The following is a 21,447-nucleotide window of genomic DNA, read 5'->3' as shown; positions in this document are numbered from 1 at the left end:
ATAAGTGCGAAAAGATTTTTTTTGTGGAAAAATACGAGCCGAGTCTCTACTATAAAGATCGATAACATTACGCATTACCCGAGTGTTGGGACACAAACAGACTCAAAACACGCACACTGACGCACCTCACCCTTCGCCCTCCGAGCGCCCGCGAAAGCTTTAAACAAAACCGAATTTATAGTATAAGAAATTATAGTACAAATAAACTGTGATTAGTTCGTAGCTGTGATAATGTTGGTCGGCGCCAACTTCAGCCCGAGCATGTTCATGCCGGGGTACATGCAGGCCCCGGTTAAGGGGGTCAACCTGCCGGAGTCCAATGCCAGTTCGATGCCGTCTACTCCTGTCCACCAGCGGTCTTCCCCTCTGACTCCGGCCGAGCGCACCGGCGCGCCGCCCGGCGCCGGCAAGGACGCCGTCAAACTGTTCATAGGCCAGATTCCCCGGCACCTCGAGGAGAAAGACCTCCGGCCGATGTTCGAGGAGTTCGGCAAGATTTACGAGCTCACCGTCCTCAAGGACAAACACACGGGCATGCATAAAGGTGAGTTATTAAATAAATCGAAAACTTATAGGTTCGAGCCATAAATTCGGGGTAGCGACGCGCGTGGCTTGTTTTTGTCAAACTCCAGCTCAAGTTTCTCCCGAATATAATATTCAAGATTTATTCGTGTATGTTCGAATTTTACGCGCTTGATGTCTTTTAGATTTTATATAACACTTCTTGTACACATTTTAGTACGTATCTATATGAAATAATATTTCATGTATGATTTTATACACATATTATTAAGGCAAAATATTTAATTCCGGCCAAAATCGATACTTTTATGTTTTAAAATAATCTTGAATCTTATATTATGCCGAATTACCGTTAAAAAAATTGTTTTAACAATCTAGAAACATTGCAAAATCTACATAAAAACTTGAAAACTTTTAAAGTTTTACACTAGCCTCGAATAGAGCAGTAATTTGGTTCATTTGCCTACTACATTAAGTATGAGATAATGGAATCTCACTTCGAAGTTTCGTCTCCTGGGTCATATTGTAGTTCTGCTTCAAACCATTTTGCTAAAGCTTTGAAAATACGACACATTACAAAAAAATGTGACTTTCTTTTTTGTAATGTGTCGTAATTAATTTTTGCACATTTAATATGGTTTAGCAAAAAATATGTAGCGGCATTATCGTTTTACGATAAAGTCCTTTAATTAGAAAAAAAAATTATGTATGATATTTGTCATTGCATTATTAAAGATTTTACTTTAAATTCAGCTTATAACATTTTTTATTAACTTTAAGTAAAAAATTTTTTGGTTTAATAAAGTTATTTCGAGTTTCGTTCAAGAGTTTTTTTTTTAATGAAAAAGGCGGCAAACGAGCAAACGGGTAACCTGATGGAAAGCAACTACCGTCGCCCATGGACACTCGCAGCATCAGAAGAGCTGCAGGTGCGTTGCCGGCCTTTTAAGAGGGAGTAGGATAATAGGGGAGGGTAGGGATGGGAAGGGCAGGGAATAGGGAATAGGGTAGGGGATTGGGCCTCCGGTAAACTCACTCACTCGGCGAAACACAGCGCAAGCGCTGTTTCACGCCGGTTTTCTGTGAGAACGTGGTATTTCTCCGGTCGAGCCGGCCCATTCGTGCCGAAGCATGGCTCTCCCACGTTTAAAAAGAGTATGATATGATTTTTTTAAAAATCGGCCAATCGCCCAGGAAGGGTTTCGGACCCTTAATAGAGCAAAAATAGGCCGAAAATTGAGTTTTTTGTATGGGAGCTCCCTTAAATATTTATTACATATCGACTTTATTATTACTTAATTTATTAAATTACACGTATAATTGATGATTTTATGAAAATTTCAAGTGCCTACTTGCTACCATTATTGATATCGAGCAAAAAGGCCAAAAAAATCACGTTTGTTATATATTGGATACGAAAATATAAAATATTATTTATTTTAGAGGGGCTTTAAATATTAATTTTATTTTATTTATTTTTAGTATTTGTTGTTATAGCGGAAACAAAAATACACAATCTGTGAAAATTTTAGAAGCTTAGTTAATACAGTGGTTCTTGATAATATACAGCCTGGAGAGAGATAGACAGACAGACGGACAGACATACGGACAGACAGACGGCCTCGCAACTTAGTTTTTCTACCGTTAAAAGTTGTGAGATCTATGTATTTATTAATAAAAATCTTTATAATATTGATAAGATAATAACTTACGTAACAACTTAAGACAAAAGGTCCCTTAAGTAGGGACTGAATAAATTAACTGACTTGTTATTACATGGATCTCACAACTTTTTAGGTAGAAAAATTGAGTTGCGAGACTTAGTTTTTTACAGCATGTTTTTGATGGGATCCCACTTCTTTTTGTAGAGTCCTACTTTTTTCTTTTTGGTACCTTTTACTTCTAGAATATCATTAACGATTTTTCTTAAATTTTCTGTCTCACGATTAATTTTTTAATTTTTGTAGGTGTCTTCCTCTTTTTCTTTACTATACTTCTTGAGCTTCAGCTACAGATTTTCTCAAAGCCCTGCACTCCCTGTCTTTATCTAACGACCAACCAATCAACTTGATTTTTGCCATAGACTTAGTTGAAAGGATGGATAGTAATATACTTTTGGTCTTGGAAAAACATCGTGTTTCCAAAGGAGGTTTACTGGGTCTGCTCGGCCTTGTTTGTTTGCACTCTTAGTGCATTATTCCAATATAATAATGCACTAAGAGTGATGTTGGGGCTTCCGCTATTCTGATGCGCATTAAATATGTTTTGCTCAAACTCACACTGATGGCTTTCAAGCCGTCATACGAAAGCGAGTAGCTTCTTTGATGAGCAGAGTTCGCGCAAGCACCAACACCATTCTTAGGGTGATAAGTGATAAAGTTGAGTATCCAATCATGCGACTTTGGGTGCACATTCATGTTTACGTTGTCAGTGCTGCTGGTAGGCCAAGATATTTTAACTAATTATAAAATTCCTGAGTACTAACATTGTTTGTAATAAAATAATTATTGTATTTACTAACAACTTATGGACTCCAGTCTGAAATAAACATTTTTTTTGTTTGGCGCGCTAGAAAAGACATACGACAGATACAGACAGTCGACCTAGAGTTATACGCTAAGTAACTATTTTTATTAGGAAGAGGGGTAAACATTAAACAGATATGAAAGTATAGAAACTATTTCTATTTTTCACCCAAAAACCATACTTTTACAAAGTTCATTAATTGTTACATAATATTATATTGTTACTTTATAAATTATTTGAAATATAACATGATAATATTACACAATTAGTTTGTAACAACAGCCATATTTTACATAATAACGCTATCATAAATGACGTTATTCTTGGCTATAAAACATAATTCTTAGAAGTTGCTAAATATTCTCAGCACACACCTAGCACCTTGCCGTATTTATTATGCTAAAATTAATAATGCAATTCGTTATATGGCGTGAACTGCCAACATTTTGTAGTGCAGTTTACGCGAATTAGCAGCACAGTTTTGAAACAAAGACCCTTGTTGAAAGTGTTCTTTGCTCGTGTGAAAAACTCGTTTTTCCTTTCACCGTCGTTCAGGTTAATTGAATCAGGAGATACGAAAAAATAATTAAAGTAAATATTTATAGTTTTAGTTCAAGATAGAGAATATCTAAATATGCGTCGAAATAAAATGCTAGTATTCTTTACTATATACTAGAGGCACTATTTACACTCAGTCAAAATTTTACCTTTGCTTAGATAAATAACTAGAGGGTTATTCTCCTTTATTGCACCGATATAAAATAACAGTCTATAAGCGAGCTTAAGAAGCAAAAAAATTATAAAAAAAGTTTTAAAATTATAGGCACGATAAATTCATTCAACACAATACTATATATTATAGGCCACTAACCATTGCTTGTGAGTTATTTGGAATATTACATACTATTAATCCTTAAATTATTGTACAGATGGTCAGCAGTATACGTATAGTACACTATATAATAACTACGATATGAATATCGACATTTTTTTTAATAAAGCAGCGAGTTAAAAGTCGTCTTGTGTAAAATAGTGTTAATGTCTCTTATCGTAAAAGATATTAAAATTGCATTCTAAAAGTTGTATAAAGTAGGATATTGCGTGTCTTGCTAAAATTCTCGAATCTTTTTAAAATTAGCCTTAAAATAGCCTTATCGGCACAACATTCGAAGTATTTTTAAATCGTTCTACGGTGACATAGATTAGGGGTATTATACCTGGTAATTATGGTAATTTACTTAAAAGTTATGTTACCGACCGCTTTTAACTTAAAATGGCAATCAAATTACTATTGAAACAATTATTGTGTATGTTTATTAAACACAAATATTTAGACTGGCAATTATTATGGACGGCGGAAAATTAATAGCTATTACCGCATGAAAATACACCGCATGTTAAAATAGCGTTTCTTATTTCATACTATGGTTTAATTACTAAATGAAAAAAATCTGATATTGATAAGAAAAAATATTATGTTAAAATGTTCTGATAAACGTTTGTTTGAATAAGGTTAGATCAATATTTCAAAAATATATTGTACACGTGGGCGTACCGAGGGAGGGGGTCAGGCCCCCCCCCCCCCCCCCCCCCCCCAGGATCATGTTGACGTCCCTACTAAGTATATTATCTAGTACTTTTCATCTATACAAATAACGAATTTTTGCCATTTGTTTGCAATACAACTAAAAATTATTAATTTTTGATTCTTTACTAGCTGTTGCCCGCGACTTCGTTCGCGTCAACATAGTATAATAACAAAGATGGATAGTCCGCTAACAAATATGAAAATAGTAAAATATTATAACCTCCTCCTTTTTGGAAGTCGTTTAGTAGCCTTACTACATTAGCTATCTACCAAAAAAAGTCCCGGCAAAATAGCTCCAGCCGTTTCAGAGATTAGCCGGAACAAACAGACAGACAGACATACAGACAAAAATTGTAAAAAATGTCGTTTTGGTATATGTATCGTAATTATTCATATGCATGTAGTAAAAAACGGTTCTTTCAATATTACAAACAGACACTCCAATTTTATTTATAACTAGATGTCCCGCGCGGCTTCGCCCGCGTAAATTAGGAATGTTACAGAAACCGTACATTTTCCCATAAAAAATATTTCCCCCGTTTTTCCCACATTTTCCTGAGTTTCTTCGGTCGTATTAGTCTTAGCGTGATAATATAATATAGCCTATAGTCTTACTCGATAAATGATCTATCTAACACTGAGATAAGTTTTTAAATCGGACCTGTAGTTCCTGAGATTGACGCGTTCAAGCAAATATACTCTTCAGGTTTATAATATTAGGTAGGTATAGATTTTTTTTAACTATCGCTTGACAAACTCGAGTCTCGATCTAAAAGAATATGAAATGGTATAATATGATAGTGATGATGATGATGATGAATGTAATTTGCATAGTAGCATATGCTTTCTGTTCTTAAAACAACGTCGAAACTCCCAAACTTGTATCTATAAAGAATCAGGAGTTCTCTCAGCACCTCCCGAACCACGGTATACCAGGTATATCTCGGTGCAAAATCTTACTTGTTGGTAGCATATGTTTAGAATACTTCTCACGAAACCGAAGTCACTTCTCACCACATGTTTCCCTATAAGTTTTGAGGAGTTCCCTCGATTACTTACGGATACTTCATCAGATCACCACTTCATTTATGTACTATGTATTTTGAGACTATGCAATTTTGTCGCGTTCGCGATTCACTTTCACTTTTGTTGAGTTTCAGAACGCGATATTAGGTCCTCCAACGCGCACGCGAATTTGAACTTCATGCAGCGGTAATAAATTACAAATTGACTCTCCATTTTATTTAGAAAACGTTTGTATGGGAAATAGAAAAATGCTGTTTTGAGGATTTTCCCGGCAATTATTCGAATTTTTCTCACCTTTTAAACCTTCCCTAGACCTCCACAAATAATTCAAGACCAAGATAAGATAAATCCGTTCAGCCGTTCTCGAGTTTTAGCGAGACTAACGAACAGCAATTGATTTTTATATATATAGATTATTATGTATAGATGTATAGATAAACACCTAGCTTATGAAAAATCTGATTTGCCCTCCCCTGGCCCAGAATCTGCGTAATTTGCCAGCGCACGCGTAGCTCTTACACTATAATATTTTATTATGTTCTCGTCAACTACGGCACCAACTAAACCGGACCGCTCGTACGTAAAATATTGTTTACGGCGTTTTTTATTCGCAATCACGCTAGCGGCGTCGAATTTGTCACGACAATTATCTTTTTTTCGTCGGTGAAATTGTTTCGAATGTTCGGGGTGGACTCGTTACTCCGCACTTGTAATGGTCTCCTAACACGTAATGTCGCATTTCCATTAAGCCGCATTAAAACACTTAGGATGTTCGCGTATTGAATATATTATGACGCTGACTATCTCGTCTCTTAGACTACAGTCTGGTTTTTAGGGTTCCGTACCCAAAGGGTAAAAACGGGACCCTATTTTTTTTTTTTTATTATATAAGGGGGCAAACGAGCAAACGGGTCACCTGATGGAAAGCAACTTCCGTCGCCCATAGACACTAGCAGCATCAGAAGAGCTGCAGGTGCGTTGCCGGCCTTTTAATAGGGAAAATATGAGAGGGTAGGGAAGGGAAGGGAATAGGGGAGGGTATGGAAGGGAATAGGGTAGGGGATTGGGCCTCCGGTAAACTCACTCACTCGGCGAAACACAGCGCAAGCGCTGTTTCACGCTGGTTTTCTGTGAGGACGTGGTATTTCTCCGGTCGAGCCGGCCCATTCGTGCCGAAGCATGGCTCTCCCACGTACAATTACTAAGACTTCGCTGTCTGTCCGTCTGTCTGTCTGTCGCCAGGCTATATCTCAAGAACCGCTGTAGCTAGACTTCTGAAATATACACAGATTATGTATATCTGTTGCCGCTATAACAACAAATACTAAAAACAAAATAATATTAATATTCAAGGGGGGCTCCCATACATCAAACGTGATTTTTTGGCCTTTTTTGCTCGTCATTAATAATAATAAGAGGTAGGCACTTGGAATTTTTACGAAAGCCTTAAATATATGTGTACTTTAAAAATTAATAATAATATTTAAGTATCTAAAATAAATAATTAAGGGGGGCTCCCATACAAAAAACACAATTTTTGGCCTATTTTTTTCAGATTTTTTCTCTATAACGGTACGGAACCCTTCGTGCGCGAGTCCGACTCGCACTTGGCCGATTATTTATGACGTATTTTTCCTTTTTTTGTTTTGGAACATTGTGTTTTGGCTATTTTGTCCCTTAGACTAGAGCATCAGTTATTATTATTAAGAAATAAAAACAGCTAAAAAAAAATATTTTCAAAGGTAAAAATTACATTCAGGTAACTTCACAAAATGTTTAAATCTTAAGACAGACCCAAAGTAAAACATATACATAATAAAAACCTCTCATTTAAGCAGTCAAAAACAGTGTCTGTAATATTTTTCAGACGAATACGCCGGTTCAAAGCGCAGCGAAGTTTTACTCCGGTTTTAGTGGGAGCCTGAAAAAAATTGTGCAAAAATTTCTGCTCGATTGAACGAAAATAATGCTCATGTGACCGGGCGACACGGCTTAATAAGTTGGCCTTTGAAAAAGTAAAACGGATACAATGTTATCATTCCTTTATGTACTAGCTGCTGCCCGCTTATTGTCTTCCTTTTGTGTTCCTCTATCGCGCGTTTGTTTGAATTAACCATGAATTTTCTGACTATATTCTGTTCTTGATAGAGTTTTGAAAGGAATGTATAGCGTTTTAACCTACGAATAATAAAAACTAAGGAAACGTAACTCCCATACTATTACCGTTTTAAATTTGCTTCCTTTCGAACTGTCGTGTAACGTCAGCCTGATACCGCTGAAAGCCACCTAAATATTGCAAATGTATTGAAAATGTATACCTACTACCTAGGTACATATTTTTGACAAGTATTGTAGAACATGTTTTTTGACGGAGTTATTTTTGCTTAGTTTTTATTATTCATAGGTTTTAACGCAAATTAACAGTTGCACCCCTAGATTTGTGGTTGAAGTGAAAATTTACGTATTTGAAAGAGAGAGTGATATTAATATTCACTCCGACTTAGAAATTTTCGATCAAGTCACAAGTTTAGCATTTATATATGCCAAAACATGCATAACGCCGCTAAACAAATTTGACTTTAAGATCTGCTTTCTGATTACGTGCAAGGTGATTAAAAATAAACTATTTTAAAGTTTTGGTTTGAATAAAATTTGTGCTATTAAATGTTATTATTATTTGATAAAGATTAAGTACGTACGTAATTTTACTTATTAATGTATGCTATAAAGCCTGTAGAACATTGCGTGTATATTAAGGTCTTTAATATAGGGCACATTGTTACAATCCGGTGCACTTGCGAGATAATGTTTGCATCAAAATGACACGATTCTTTACTTACCTGTGACAGTGATGACGCCATTTTGGTCCAAAGCGATTTTTCAATACAAATTTTTAAGAATTTTATTTATTGCAGCATAGAATAAAATGTATTCGCACGTAATATTATTGAGATTGGTAACAATACCCAAAATCAGGTTAATCAATTTTAATGACAGTGCCAGTTTTATTACTACTTATATACGTGGGAGAGCCATGCTTCGGCACGAATGGGCTGGCTCGACCGGAGAAATACCACGTTCTCACAGAAAACCGGCGTGAAACAGCGCTTGCTCTGTGTTTCGCAGAGTGAGTGAGTTTACCGGAGACCCAATCCCCTACCCTATTCCCTTCCCTACCCTCCCCATTACCCTATTCCCTTTTAAAAGGTCGGCAACGCACTTGCAGCCCTTCTGATGCTGTGAGTGTCCATGGGCGACGGAAGTTGCTTTCCATCAGTTTGCCCCCTTATTTCATTAAAAAAAAAAACTTACTCTCTTGAGAAGTCTTTTGAATAATGATTTTATTTTATCGTTATAAAAAGATTCCAAAATTACTAATTAATGTTAATATTGATAAATAAAGCAAGAAATTATGTTGCAATATTCCACCCTCAAAAACAATGTTTAACTGCATTTTCACATAATTTCACTGTTTATTTTATAACATAATACTTCCAAAAATTTTCGCAAAACCCCGCGTCACATACGATTAAAGCAAACGCAAGCGTAGCTAGTTTTCGAGATAAATTTTGTGTAAAAATTGTGGTTTAATAGTCTGTCGGGACAAGTCGACACCTTTTTCCCAACGTCAGCAATAAAGGTGGAGTTTCGTCCGCAAAAATCGCGGATGCGGTGTTTTACGCCTGGCAACACAGCTCTTATATAACATCCATTTACATTTTTGGAGAGACTTTCGACTTATTACACTATTTTCCGCCTTTTGTAGGTACTTTTAGGGTCAGAAATAGTGCGTCGTGATAGTTACATAGACATGCGATAAATGTTTTAATGAGCTATTTAAAATTAGTACCAACTCTACACCACAAGCGGCTGATTGGACAATTTCACGCGTAGAATCCATACTTTCATACTAATATTATAAATGTGAAAGTGTTTTTGCGTGTCTATCTATCTGTCTATCTGTCTATCCGTTTTTCTGTTACATCTTCACGCCCAAACTGCTATACCGTTTTTTCTGGGTATGGAGATACTGTTATTCCCGGAAAAGGACATAGAAAACTCTTGTCCAAAATGTACGGTTTCGGTATTTTGGCGCAACATAGCTGCGGGCATTATCGAGTATGTAAATAAAGTTTAGTTTTTAATAACTAGTAAATAGTCGCATCACGACGCCACGTTACAGTGACCTCTAGAGTTTGCGTTTGCCCAGCTTCCACTGGCATCAATGCTCGGATATCCCAAAGGAACACTTATAGACTAATACTGAAGTAAAAAGATAATACTCCTTAGTAAATAATAATAGTAATAAGCTTGTCCTTGAAGTTAAAGTTGCTTATCGCTGAGACAAGTTTGACACGCGGAAACTTAATCTGAATAAGTTTTGATAGGATGTAGAGCTGTTGGCAGACCAAATAAATAAATAAATATTATTCTTAAGATCCAGCTCCATTCTGTCTGTTGGGGGCGGAGCGTAGTTGGATCAACGTGAAGATGACGTTGCCACGTTGGTGCAAAGACAGAATTTTACATAACATAACTCCTCCTCTAGCCATTTCTAGTCGTACACATAACTTTAAAATACCCACTTTCAGTTTACTTCCATATAAATGGAGCTGAAAAGATACAAAGTTATAATTTAATTAAAGTTTAAAGCATAATATTTGAATTTCAACACTTTAATCACGGCGAGCTAGTGTTACAACAATATCATGTTTAAACTAAACTAATAAAGCAACTTTTAACTGAGTATAACGTGTAAGTTTTGAAACGCGGAGCACGTGTGCGAACGGCGCGCGGCACGGACGGCGACGCACGAGGACGCGCGAGGACGCATGCGCCGCGCTGACGTCACGCCGCGCGCCGTGCCGCCGTGCCGTGGCAGTCGCCAGTGCCGGCCGCGCCACGCCACAGCCCCGTGCGCCTCCGTGCGCCGTCTCGCGTAAACAATAATAAAAACACGCGATGTCCCCCCGCCACTTATGATAACACGGCCGCGCGTTTTGGTGTATTTAGTTCGCATTTTGATGTATTCATTTCTCGTGTCGATAGTGTTTTGTGTACCGCACCGGTTATAAAAGCGTGTCTTTTTAGTGCCATTTTTTCTAAGATAGTATTAACGATATCTCGCCAGTACAAAGTTTAATATTCTTGCCTTTCTGCGTAATAGAATTTATTAGAAGCTTTCGATTGTAAAGAGTTAGGCGCGCTAGTTAGATTTAGGACTAGTTGGTACGGTTTTATATATAGATATATTAAAAAGCGTTTCGATGTCGCTTATTTGTGGAGGTGAGTGTTCTCATGTTCACCTTGCCGTGAGAATTTGACGAAGACGACCACTGAAATAAATATATAAACGAATGAGTAATGAGTAATCAATTAATATTGAAATAATAAATGATGAACGTATACAGTAAAAATTAATGGCAACGTTAAAAAAACGTTTAAAAAACCCTTAAAAACAAATGTTTAAAAATATTAAGGCTTACAAACCATAGGTCTTAAAAACTGTAGAGTCTTTCGTAGCACTTCGTAGAGGCCGGCTACGGTGCTACGCTAACGGTTATATTTTGATTAAACATTTCAATGCAGTGTCTAACAACATTAAATCAATAACAGATCAACAAAAATAAATAATCACCCTAACAAATAAATAAAATTTTTGTGGCTTAGGATATTTTTTACTCCGAAAACACATATTTTTGACTAGAACCTGCAAAAACCAAGATTTAGAAAATATGTTAAAAGAACTTCAAAATTTGTATTGTTATAAAAACTGGTCTATGTGACATCCCAAAAATATTATCGTTAAATTATAATGTGACGATTAGGCTTTTATTGACGATATTGTCGTAAGCATTATTTACCTGCCACGCACTATGACATCATGACCTTACACATACGTAAAGATCAACCTAAAGTTGTTATTATAATATTTTTATTATAAATTATAAAATATATATAAAACTCAAAGGTGACTGACTGATTGACATAGTGATCTATCAACGCACAGCCCAAACCACTGGACGGATCGGGCTGAAATTTGGCATGCAGGTAGATGTTATGACATAGGCATCCGCTAAGAAAGGATTTTGATGAATTCCAACCCCAAGGGGTTCAAATAGGGGATGAAAGTTTGTATATAATAATACTTCTTAACGCGAGCGAAGCCGCGGGTAAAAGCTCGTTATAAAATAAAAGCTGCTGTTTTGAAATATTATACATAATTTGAATAAGAGGAACAATCCTTTATTTTCATCAGGGACAGTTTTTTTGATAAAATAACAGTCATTGGCCTACGCGAGATAAAAAGCTATTATGCGCTGCGCATACACTTGGGCACCTTAGTCTAAAACAGTGTAATGGAGGAATCTTTAGTATTAAACAGTTTTTTTGTGATATCAATCAGATTGTTCAACGTAAAAGTCACACAAACCTGCAAGTTATTTCAAATATTAAACAAATAGTAACCGAAGTACTATATTGTTTGCAATTAAAAATTTAGGCACATTATAATCTCACGGTTTTTACGATTTGACGGTAACATGTATATTTATTTCCTTATAAAAATAGTTGGTATTTTCCATAAACGCTGTCCCTAGAGATCAGAGATCAGGAATAGCAGGTTGCGAGCAACCCTTTTTCACTTGTTCAGTGACCGGTATTAAATCAATTGTATGGCTCTAATATTGTAAAGCAGAGTATTACAAAGGTATTTTTTGGCCAGCCTGGCCTTTATATTTAATAAGGTGGCCTTTATACTAATAATGAATACGGTATCAATCAATAAACTACAATTTATTTATTTTCAAGTTTACATAATTAAAACATTACGAGCTTTTGCCCGCGGCTTCGCTCGCGTTAAGAAGTATTATTATATACAAACTTTCATCCCCTATTTGAACCCCTTGGGGTTGGAATTCATCAAAATCCTTTCTTAGCGGATGCCTACGTTATAACATCTACCTGCATGCCAAATTTCAGCCCGATCGGTCCAGTAGTTTGGGCTGTGCGTTGATAGATCACTATGTCAGTCAGTCACCTTTGAGTTTTATATATATAGATTATGGTGTTATTACTTGTTGATACAGTAAGTTTCATTCTTGCCTTTTGGGAGATGTCAAATTATATAAGTTTTATATATAAAATATCCATATAGTTTACCATTATTAATTGCAAGGCTTTTCATTCGTTGCGGATGATTTATGATGCTGAGAGAAAAGTAACCACTCTTCAAATACAGTATATTAGGTATATGCCTGGGACAAGATTTTAAATGTCCGTATTACACAAACACATACGGCATTCTCGTAACATAATTAGTCTTAGGTTAGTTTAGGTTAAACCCGTGTTAGGTCAGTTTATACCATAAACTATACTTAGCGGAATAGAGAAACAAAGTCCTGAGCAAGAGAGATGTCACTCTCAGTAACACTGCGTGGTAAAAAGAGACGTGTGATACATGACAGCAGCACTCTTTTTTTGACGTCCAGTCGGCACGTGCCGCACGTTGATAATTTAATCTCATAGAATTCATGTTCAATTATGCTTGTGTAAGTGTATACGTACACATATTTTTCACACAGTTGAAAACCAATTTTGGTTTCGTTTGACAGCTCGAGATTGTTGCTCTATTCCGCTAGGTATATTAACTTTATGGTTTATACCAATGCGAACACACGTAGCTCTAAATTTAAAATCTTGTGTTGCAAAAGTTAAAACATATTCTGCCTTATAAACATCCGGAACATTTGGTAACGGAAAACAATCTGAGTGTTCCATTATTGTGATCAATTACTGTATAGTTATAACTCCAGTAATAAATAAGAAAGAAGTCAATAGTGATAAAAAATGTTTGTGTCGCAAAAAAAAAGAAGTGGAATCAAAACATAAAATTACGCAAGCATAGACGAAATACATGTTTGAATATAACTATGTTAAGCGATAAATCAAGCTAGGTAAAATTAGGCAATACTAGGTAAAATAAAGCTAGCTAAAAAATATTTGTTGTGATTAGAATTCAAACTTGTAAAATGTAAAATATAACAGCCGTGAAATTTTAAATTAGTATTTGTGATAACTTATTCAGTATTCTTCATTATAGTCATTGAATGTGTATAGTACGTTGGAAAGCGTAACTCTGCCATCTTGGAAGCTGCAATGTTCGCGAAAGATTTAAAAAGGTGATAGGAGACAGAAATTGTTTTTGCTTTCCTTCAAATTTCCTCTTTTAGATGATATTCCTAAAAATATCAGCGCCAACAGATATTACTGAAGTTAAATTGTTTCTTGCGTTCATATATCTAGTAAATAATGTGCGTTGCTTTGGCATGCTTGAAGACAGTAGCATCGTCTGACAAAATATATTATAACAATTTTTTGGAAATATTATGGCGTTCTAAAGTAACCCATGTAGGAACAGTATTATATTGATACTTTTATTACTCAAAAATGTTGTCTTAAACCAACCTTATACTCATTTAAAAGAAACTAAGTAAACTCTAAAGATAACTCATTTATAGCTGAAAAGTTCCACACATAGTGATGCTGGGTTTTACAGGCACCTTTACGATGTGGAAGTTTTGCGATTGCAAATTTCCTTTTATTAGCTGACTTATTACCTCAGTTCTCCGCAGATCAGCCGTCAAACTTTTGAAAGTGATAAACGATGTTGCCAATCGCACGCTTAGTACGTTAATACGTCGATTCTGTTCAGTTTTGGCGTAGCTAAATGCGGTTAGGATTTTGAAGGTTGACTTTTGACTATTGCTTATACAACATTTGAATATTACATTGTAAGAATTTAGGACATTGATTAATTGATTCATATTTTGATAATATCTCTAAAACACCGCTACTAGTTTAGTAGAAAGTAACTAAGCGAAGAAGTATTGCTAGAATAATATTATTACATTTAAATATTTATGTTCCATATATTATGTTGAAAGTTAATGTAACGACTAAATTAATAATCTGCTTGATAAAAACTGGCAGAGTTAGTCGTCTGGTTTCCGCGTCTATTTAAAACGAATCGCACCGTAGCTTTTTTTTGCACTCCGAAAACAACTCAAGGTGACCTAAAAACTATTAATGTATAATTTTCTATCAAAATAACGCTCCTAAACTTTTATAGCTTCAAACAGCAGTCAATCAAAATTATAGCGTGTGACGTGTTTTCTTTAGTCTGACAAATTAACGGTAAACGAAGAAAAATATAATATTATGCTTGTTACGAAGAAAAATATTATTATGTATATAATATTCTTCGTTCAGTTTGGATAGTTTTTATATCAAAGTTATTAAACCTAACAAAGTTGCTCCACACCAACACAATATAATATTTATGCTTGAAATAAACTAACATTTGTAACGTTATGTACAGCTTTGATTTTTGCACAAAAAAAATTCACGCAAAAAAACTAACCTAAAAAGTATAACGCTTTCGTCCGAGTTGATTTGTTGTAAAATCGTTAGACGACAAAGGCAGCCTCAGTCAAAGGGTTGAAATGTGAAATTGCTTGAATATAATTCTTTTGTGAGCTGGCAGTTCAGCAGATGTACATCCTGGCTATTAGCGGAGTTATCTGAGGGAATGAACGTCGCGAACGGAGCCAAGATGTTCAAACGCATGTCTCAATTTTATTGTTCAATTGCTCAAGCATAATTGGAACAGTTTAAATGTAGAAAGAAATGGATTTAAATACTGTTCAATACGTTCGGAATATACATTTGAGTTTATAATATAATATAAAGTTTCGAGATTAATAATTAGAGATTTAACTGAGTTTAGGAAAACTCGGTGAATTGTATTTTGTCTGAACTATGAATACGCAGGTGCGTATTCATAGTGCGGACAAAATAGCTACAGTTATAGACGAATTCGGTCTACAACCTTTTGAAGTTATTTTTGGAAGATTATAATATTATGATGATGATTTATATAAACAGAATTCTAAGAACCTTGATCCCAAGTAGAGGTATCTTGAGACATCTCGTGACATAGAATAGTACCTACAGTCATTGGTTGTTAATAATTATATTAATTATAGAAAATTTCAGTCGTACAAATATAAAGAAGTGATGTAGTTTTAATAGTATGCACTATACACCTATTTTATTTTCATTATTTTGTAATGCAAACAAATATTTTGAATTGGCAATTAATACATTTAATTAATTACAAAATGAATAGGTTAGGTTCGAAAACGAACACTAAAAAGCCGTGTACACAATACAATATTTCGACACACAATTACATCGCAACAATATCGTTTTGTTTTCATATTATACACACAAATATTATTAATTATTATACACAGTGATAAAACAGAAATGAACTCTAACAATATGAAATGTAATGGTTAATAAATTCAGCGTTTTGTGAACTTAGCATTCAGAGAGTGTGGAATAAATATTTTAGAATTTTATAACGGAATAATTATTATGCATGAAATGTACTAACTCTACAAGTAATAAAAGTACAACAATACGAATTTTTAGGTAATAACTAATAAAACTAAGCAATCAACATCAAAAACATTTTTAAAACAAAAATAATAATTAAAAAGCAACAAAGTACCCCATATCCAAATAAACTAAACGTAAAAACAGTGGTATCAATTTCTCACGGCAAGAGTTGTTAAATTACTTTCATTTAAAATAAACATTAAAAATAAAACATTAATTTTCAGAAACCGGCGGTCCCCTAATGTCTGAACCACTCTTGAGTTTATACAAATCACCCATGTCAGGTAATACATAGAATGTACATTTCATCATTAAGTGTTATTAATTGTTACGGTAGTATAATTTTTTATTATACTTCCAAACTTGTTCTGTTAGTTGTATAAATAAGGTTTATTACTTTAATTGTTTAGTTTAAGAGTGAGTTTTTCTTTTTCAGGGAAGAGATTTATCTGGTACCGTAGTAAGAAATCATACCAGATAAATAAGTTTAAATTATTGTCTGTGTGTATTTATTTTAAAATATACTGCTAATTATTAATATTCACTTTACATAAATCCTTTTCAAAACTTATAAAAACGCAAACGTTTTTTACAACGTCAACCGTTACAACTTTTTTCTTTTTTTTTTATGTAATAAGGGGGCAAACGAGCAAACGGGTCACCTGATGGAAAGCAACTTCCGTCGCCCATGGACACTCGCAGCATCAGAAGAGCTGCAGGTGCGTTGCCGGCCTTTTAAGAGGGAATAAGGGTAATAGGGGAGGGTAGGGATAAGAAGGGAAGGGAATAGGGGAGGGGAGGGTAGGACAACTTACAAGCGAGCAAAGTAAAAAATAAAACATAGTACTAAAATTAATTCCGAGTATTTGATACTGCTAAAACTATAGAAAACGATTGAAACGAGTTTAATTTCACAACCGCAAATGCTTAACAAACTTTGCACATATTGAATAAAAGTAAAATTACGTTTGTATTGTTTAAAATAGTCGGCATTGAAATAAAATGTTTCGTTCCCGTATAATAAGCTCTTCACCCGTAAAATTTTCACTGCAATCGCTTTTTATCACAAAATTACGAGGCACGCTTTATACTGTGAAATTATAAGTTTTCCATGCGTGAAATTTTCATTGAAATCGGTTCAGTAATCTTGGAGTTTATGAACGCGCCACTTTATTTAATCAATAAATGAATTTAACTGAACCAGGTCATATGTGATTCTCAGTATTTTACTTCGATGATGCAATTTAAATTTCCGTATTTTAAAATTGTGTAACTTTTTGGTTGATTTTCGTCGGCAAGTATACAACAATTCGAATATTATGTTCGTTATGTTGCATAAATGGATGAATGGAGGCGTTAGGACCGGGAAACTGATATACAATAAAAAAAAATTGTTTTATATACAGAACGTAACAAAACTAAGTGATAATACTTTCCCATAATATTATATAGAAACCGCTGTGAAAGTAGCAGCGCTGCTAAACTGTATAAAGGGGACACATACAAACCCTAAGTATTATCACTTACTTTTGTTACACCCTGTATAGTGTGATGATAAGATGATGATTTGAATAAACTTGGAAACTTACTTAATTACAAAATTTTAGTTATCCATTTCATCCACTTGCGCCTTTAATTCTGAAGCTATGTGTTTTGGTTACATTTAAAGCTACTAGAAAGTTTGCGTGTTAAACGTTGACCATGAACCGCTTGCATTGAGCCCGATCAGGATGGTTTACTAATTAATACGCAGGTGCAATCACAAACGGTGAAGCCACAACAAATATTGACTCTTTAAATATTTGCGCCAAATGTTATTTTAGCTCAAAAACGCAAAAACCGAAGTCTAAATACAGGCCGCTTGGCTCGATCCGGCGGCTTCTATTTTGTTTCGACTCCTGATTGAATGCTCTTGTTATTTTTTAGCACTAGGCCCTTCTAGAATTTATGCGGTGAAGTATTGTTCGCTGGAGGTGAAAATTGATTTCAGCAATTTGTTTCCACGTTTATAATTTACCAGATGACAACCGCAACTCTTTGCGCCAAGTTTGTTTATCACGCAGGAACCGTATATTTTTCCGGAATAAAAAGTATCCAAACTACTCAAAATCAAAACATCCCCATAACAAATTTTAGTCAAATCGGTTCAGCGGATTAAGCGTGAGAAGGTAACAGACCATAGAAATTCTGTCTGTCTGCTTGTTACCGCTTCACGCCTAAAATAGCTGAACCAATTTTGCTCAAAGGTATGGAAATACTTTGTATCCCGGTTGTAATGTACGGTTCCCGCTCGATAAACGAATTCTGGCGCAACGGAGTTGCGGGCGTCATCTAGTCTTCTTATACAGTGTGTAACAAAAATAAGTGATAATACTTTAGGGGGTATACGTGTTCCTTGTAGAGAGTTCACTGTGAAAGTAGCAGTGCTGAAAGAGGAAAAAATTTTTTCATTTTTGTATGGGCAAGGGCCCGAGCGTCACGAGTTTCCCCATACAAAAGTGAAAAAAAATTTTGGTCTTTCAGCGCTGCTACTTTCACAGTGAACTCTCTACAAGGAACACGTACACACCCTAAAGTATTATCACTTATTTTTGTTACACCCTGTATAAGTATTATACAATTCTCGTGTCACAATGTTAGGCCGCGTACTCCTCCGAAACGCCTTTACTGATTTTAACCAAATTTTATATGCATATTCACTATTCAGATCTAAGAATCGGCTACTGGCTACTTTTTATATTGATGAGTGCATTTGTCGAATAAATAATTGCAACTCGAGACTGACGGCGACCATTGTTTGTGCGACAGGATAGCGATGGACGGTGACATACTTATTTAGTCACTTTAATTAAATAATACGGGCAAAATACTTTATATGACAAAGAAACGTTTGCCGGGACAGCTAGTACAATATAAAATTCTCGTGTCACAATGTTAGTTACCTTACTCCTCCGAAACGGCTTTACTGATTTTTACCAAATTTTATATGCATCTTCAGTAGGTCTGAGAATCGGCTACTGGCTACTTTTTATATTGTTAAACGCATTTGTCGAATAAATAATAGTAAATTATTACAACTTGAGACTGACGGCGACAAATGTTTGTGCGACGGGATAGCTGCCATGGTGACATTTAGTCACAATATAATAATATGGTCGAAATACTTTATATGGCAAAACAACATTTGCCGGGACAGCTAGTTATAATATAAACGCTTTCTCGTCTTGGAACAACAAAATATAGATTTCTCGGTTATTAACGAAACGTAAATGTATCTAAACACCTTCATAATAGTCGAGTTCTAATTTCCCCCGTTGGCGGCGGTACACACTCGCGTACACGGCAAGTGTTTGCTCGCTAAATCTCACAGGACAGCTTCCCGACGAATAGAACCTTATCACTTCAAATACAATGTTATACTTCAATTATTATATACTTCATATATACATATTTAAAATTGCATTTTGTGGAAATTTTGTTGGCGCAGAAATTTAGACTTACGGTGACCGTAATAAACTACTCTTATTTCCCGGGATGCAATTCATCTAAAAACTAACCAAAATTGATTCGCAGTTTAGGCAAGAAGAGTTAACTGACACTTTTGCATTTCATATTAGTGATGTGCTAAGTACTCACATACGGTTTTGCTCGATCGATCAATAACATCGAGCAAAACCCGCGGCTCGAGATTTCGTCCTCACATTCAGCATTACTCGATAGTTTTATTCTAAATCGATAATATATTTAATTCCATCGAGCCGGCTCGACGCGAGCCTTCGAGCGGCTCGAGCTGTCAGTTTTGCGGTCCACACAGTAATTATTACTCGATTTGGAGTAAAACTATCGAGCAAAACCGCATGTTCTTCTAGTAGTATAATAATTATAAGGAAATCAAAAGCACTACCAAAATGTTTCTTGTAACAGGCTCGAACTTAACTGGCCACGCCACCGCATGTCTAGATAATATAGCGACACAAAAAAATTGAAAAGTTGAATCAGCAGTATATTGAGTTTTTAATGATGACATAAGTGTGGGTAGGTCACAAACAAATTGGGAAGGCACGTCTCTCAGGACTCCGGCGTTGTAAATTATATATTAGAGTGATAAACTTCCAGAGACAAAACGTACGAACTGAGCGAGCGCAAATGTGAGTTAAAGAAAAAGCCGCGTCTTTTTTTTTTTAATATCCAATAAGTAATTTCATCAATGTTTAATTTCTTTGGGAAATTGTGTCATAATCTCATTTTTTAACCGACTTAAAAAAGGAGGTTATCAATAATTCGACGCGTATGTATGTGATATTCCCAGAACTGCCTAGTTTTATTATAATATTATGACGTTAGTCTATATCAGCATCTGAGCAAATGTGCCAAATTTCAAAAGCGTGTATTTATGTATGTTTTTATGTTTGTGTTCGCATATCTCTGGAACTAGAAGTTCGATTTATGTAATTCTTTTTTTGTTGTACTCGGTATTGTTCAACTTAGGGAATAGTGCAAGTTTCATCAAAATCGGTGAAGTAGTTTTTGAGATACGGAATTTTAATTCTCAATTACGTACAATTTTGAAGTCGGTTTTATTTTTTTAAAATACTATTATTAGTTTTTCTGAAGGGGTGTTCAGTGACTATATTATAGTCTATACCCTAAAAGGTAAACATAGGTTTAACCTATCAGGTAACTAGGTTAACCAACCTACCAGAATCTTCCTTTACTGCCAATCGATTAAGAATCCATCTAATTCAGAATTGGAAACATTAATCTTTCTACCTACCATTGTGCGGGGGGTATTAAGAAAAATTTCAATTATGCTTCACTCCCGGCGTTGGAACGCTAAGGCGCAAAGTTAGGATTTCATTCCTATCCGAATTAAGGCCCAAACGAAATTCCATTTTGTAATTTTCTGATTTGAAGTTAAGTCTGCTTTATTGCATCCGTGATTTTATTTAACTTTGCGGTTTTTGTTGATATCGAATAGAGATTTAAGGTAGCATTGATTCGATTATCTCGATTCCTGCCCGGAAATCGATTTTAGCTAGAAGTTAATTAAGCTTGAAAGTTCGTTTCTCTCCTATTCTTATCTTAATAGATGTTAGTTTGCAGAGATTTTAGATTTGTTGCTTGGATTTTGCAATTTAATGCATAAACTTAGAAGCTACGATTGCTACTGCAGTTGATCTAAGCGGGGAACGATTATTATTGATTTTTTAAGTTTTTTTAGTGTTTAGGTTATCTAAAGACAAATAGATAATAATTGTATTACTCGTGTCGTTAAAGTATCTATAAGAACTATCTGACCCGGCAAATGTTGTTTTGCCATA

The 21,447-nt window shown here is 35.1% G+C and overlaps 1 protein-coding gene across 2 annotated transcripts in view; it reads left to right on the top strand.

The window, feature by feature from the left end:
* Positions 1–231: 231 nt before the first annotated feature.
* LOC121739845 (CUGBP Elav-like family member 3) overlaps positions 232–21,447 on the top strand; it is a 604,208-nt gene continuing 582,992 nt past the window's right edge. Inside the window, exons 1-2 of one of the 2 annotated variants that reach the window (XM_042132431.1) lie at positions 10,566–10,948; positions 16,351–16,410. In XM_042132431.1, coding sequence (XP_041988365.1) covers positions 10,930–10,948; positions 16,351–16,410 — 79 coding nt within the window. In that variant the 5' untranslated portion in view covers positions 10,566–10,929. Of the gene's footprint in view, positions 545–10,565; positions 10,949–16,350; positions 16,411–21,447 lie in introns of those variants that run through there. The other variant, XM_042132430.1, reaches the window with a different exon arrangement.

This window comes from Aricia agestis, chromosome 2 (genome assembly GCF_905147365.1).
Source record: "Aricia agestis chromosome 2, ilAriAges1.1, whole genome shotgun sequence".
Lineage (NCBI taxonomy): Eukaryota > Metazoa > Arthropoda > Insecta > Lepidoptera > Lycaenidae > Aricia > Aricia agestis.
This window is presented reverse-complemented; position numbering and strand designations above follow the sequence as displayed.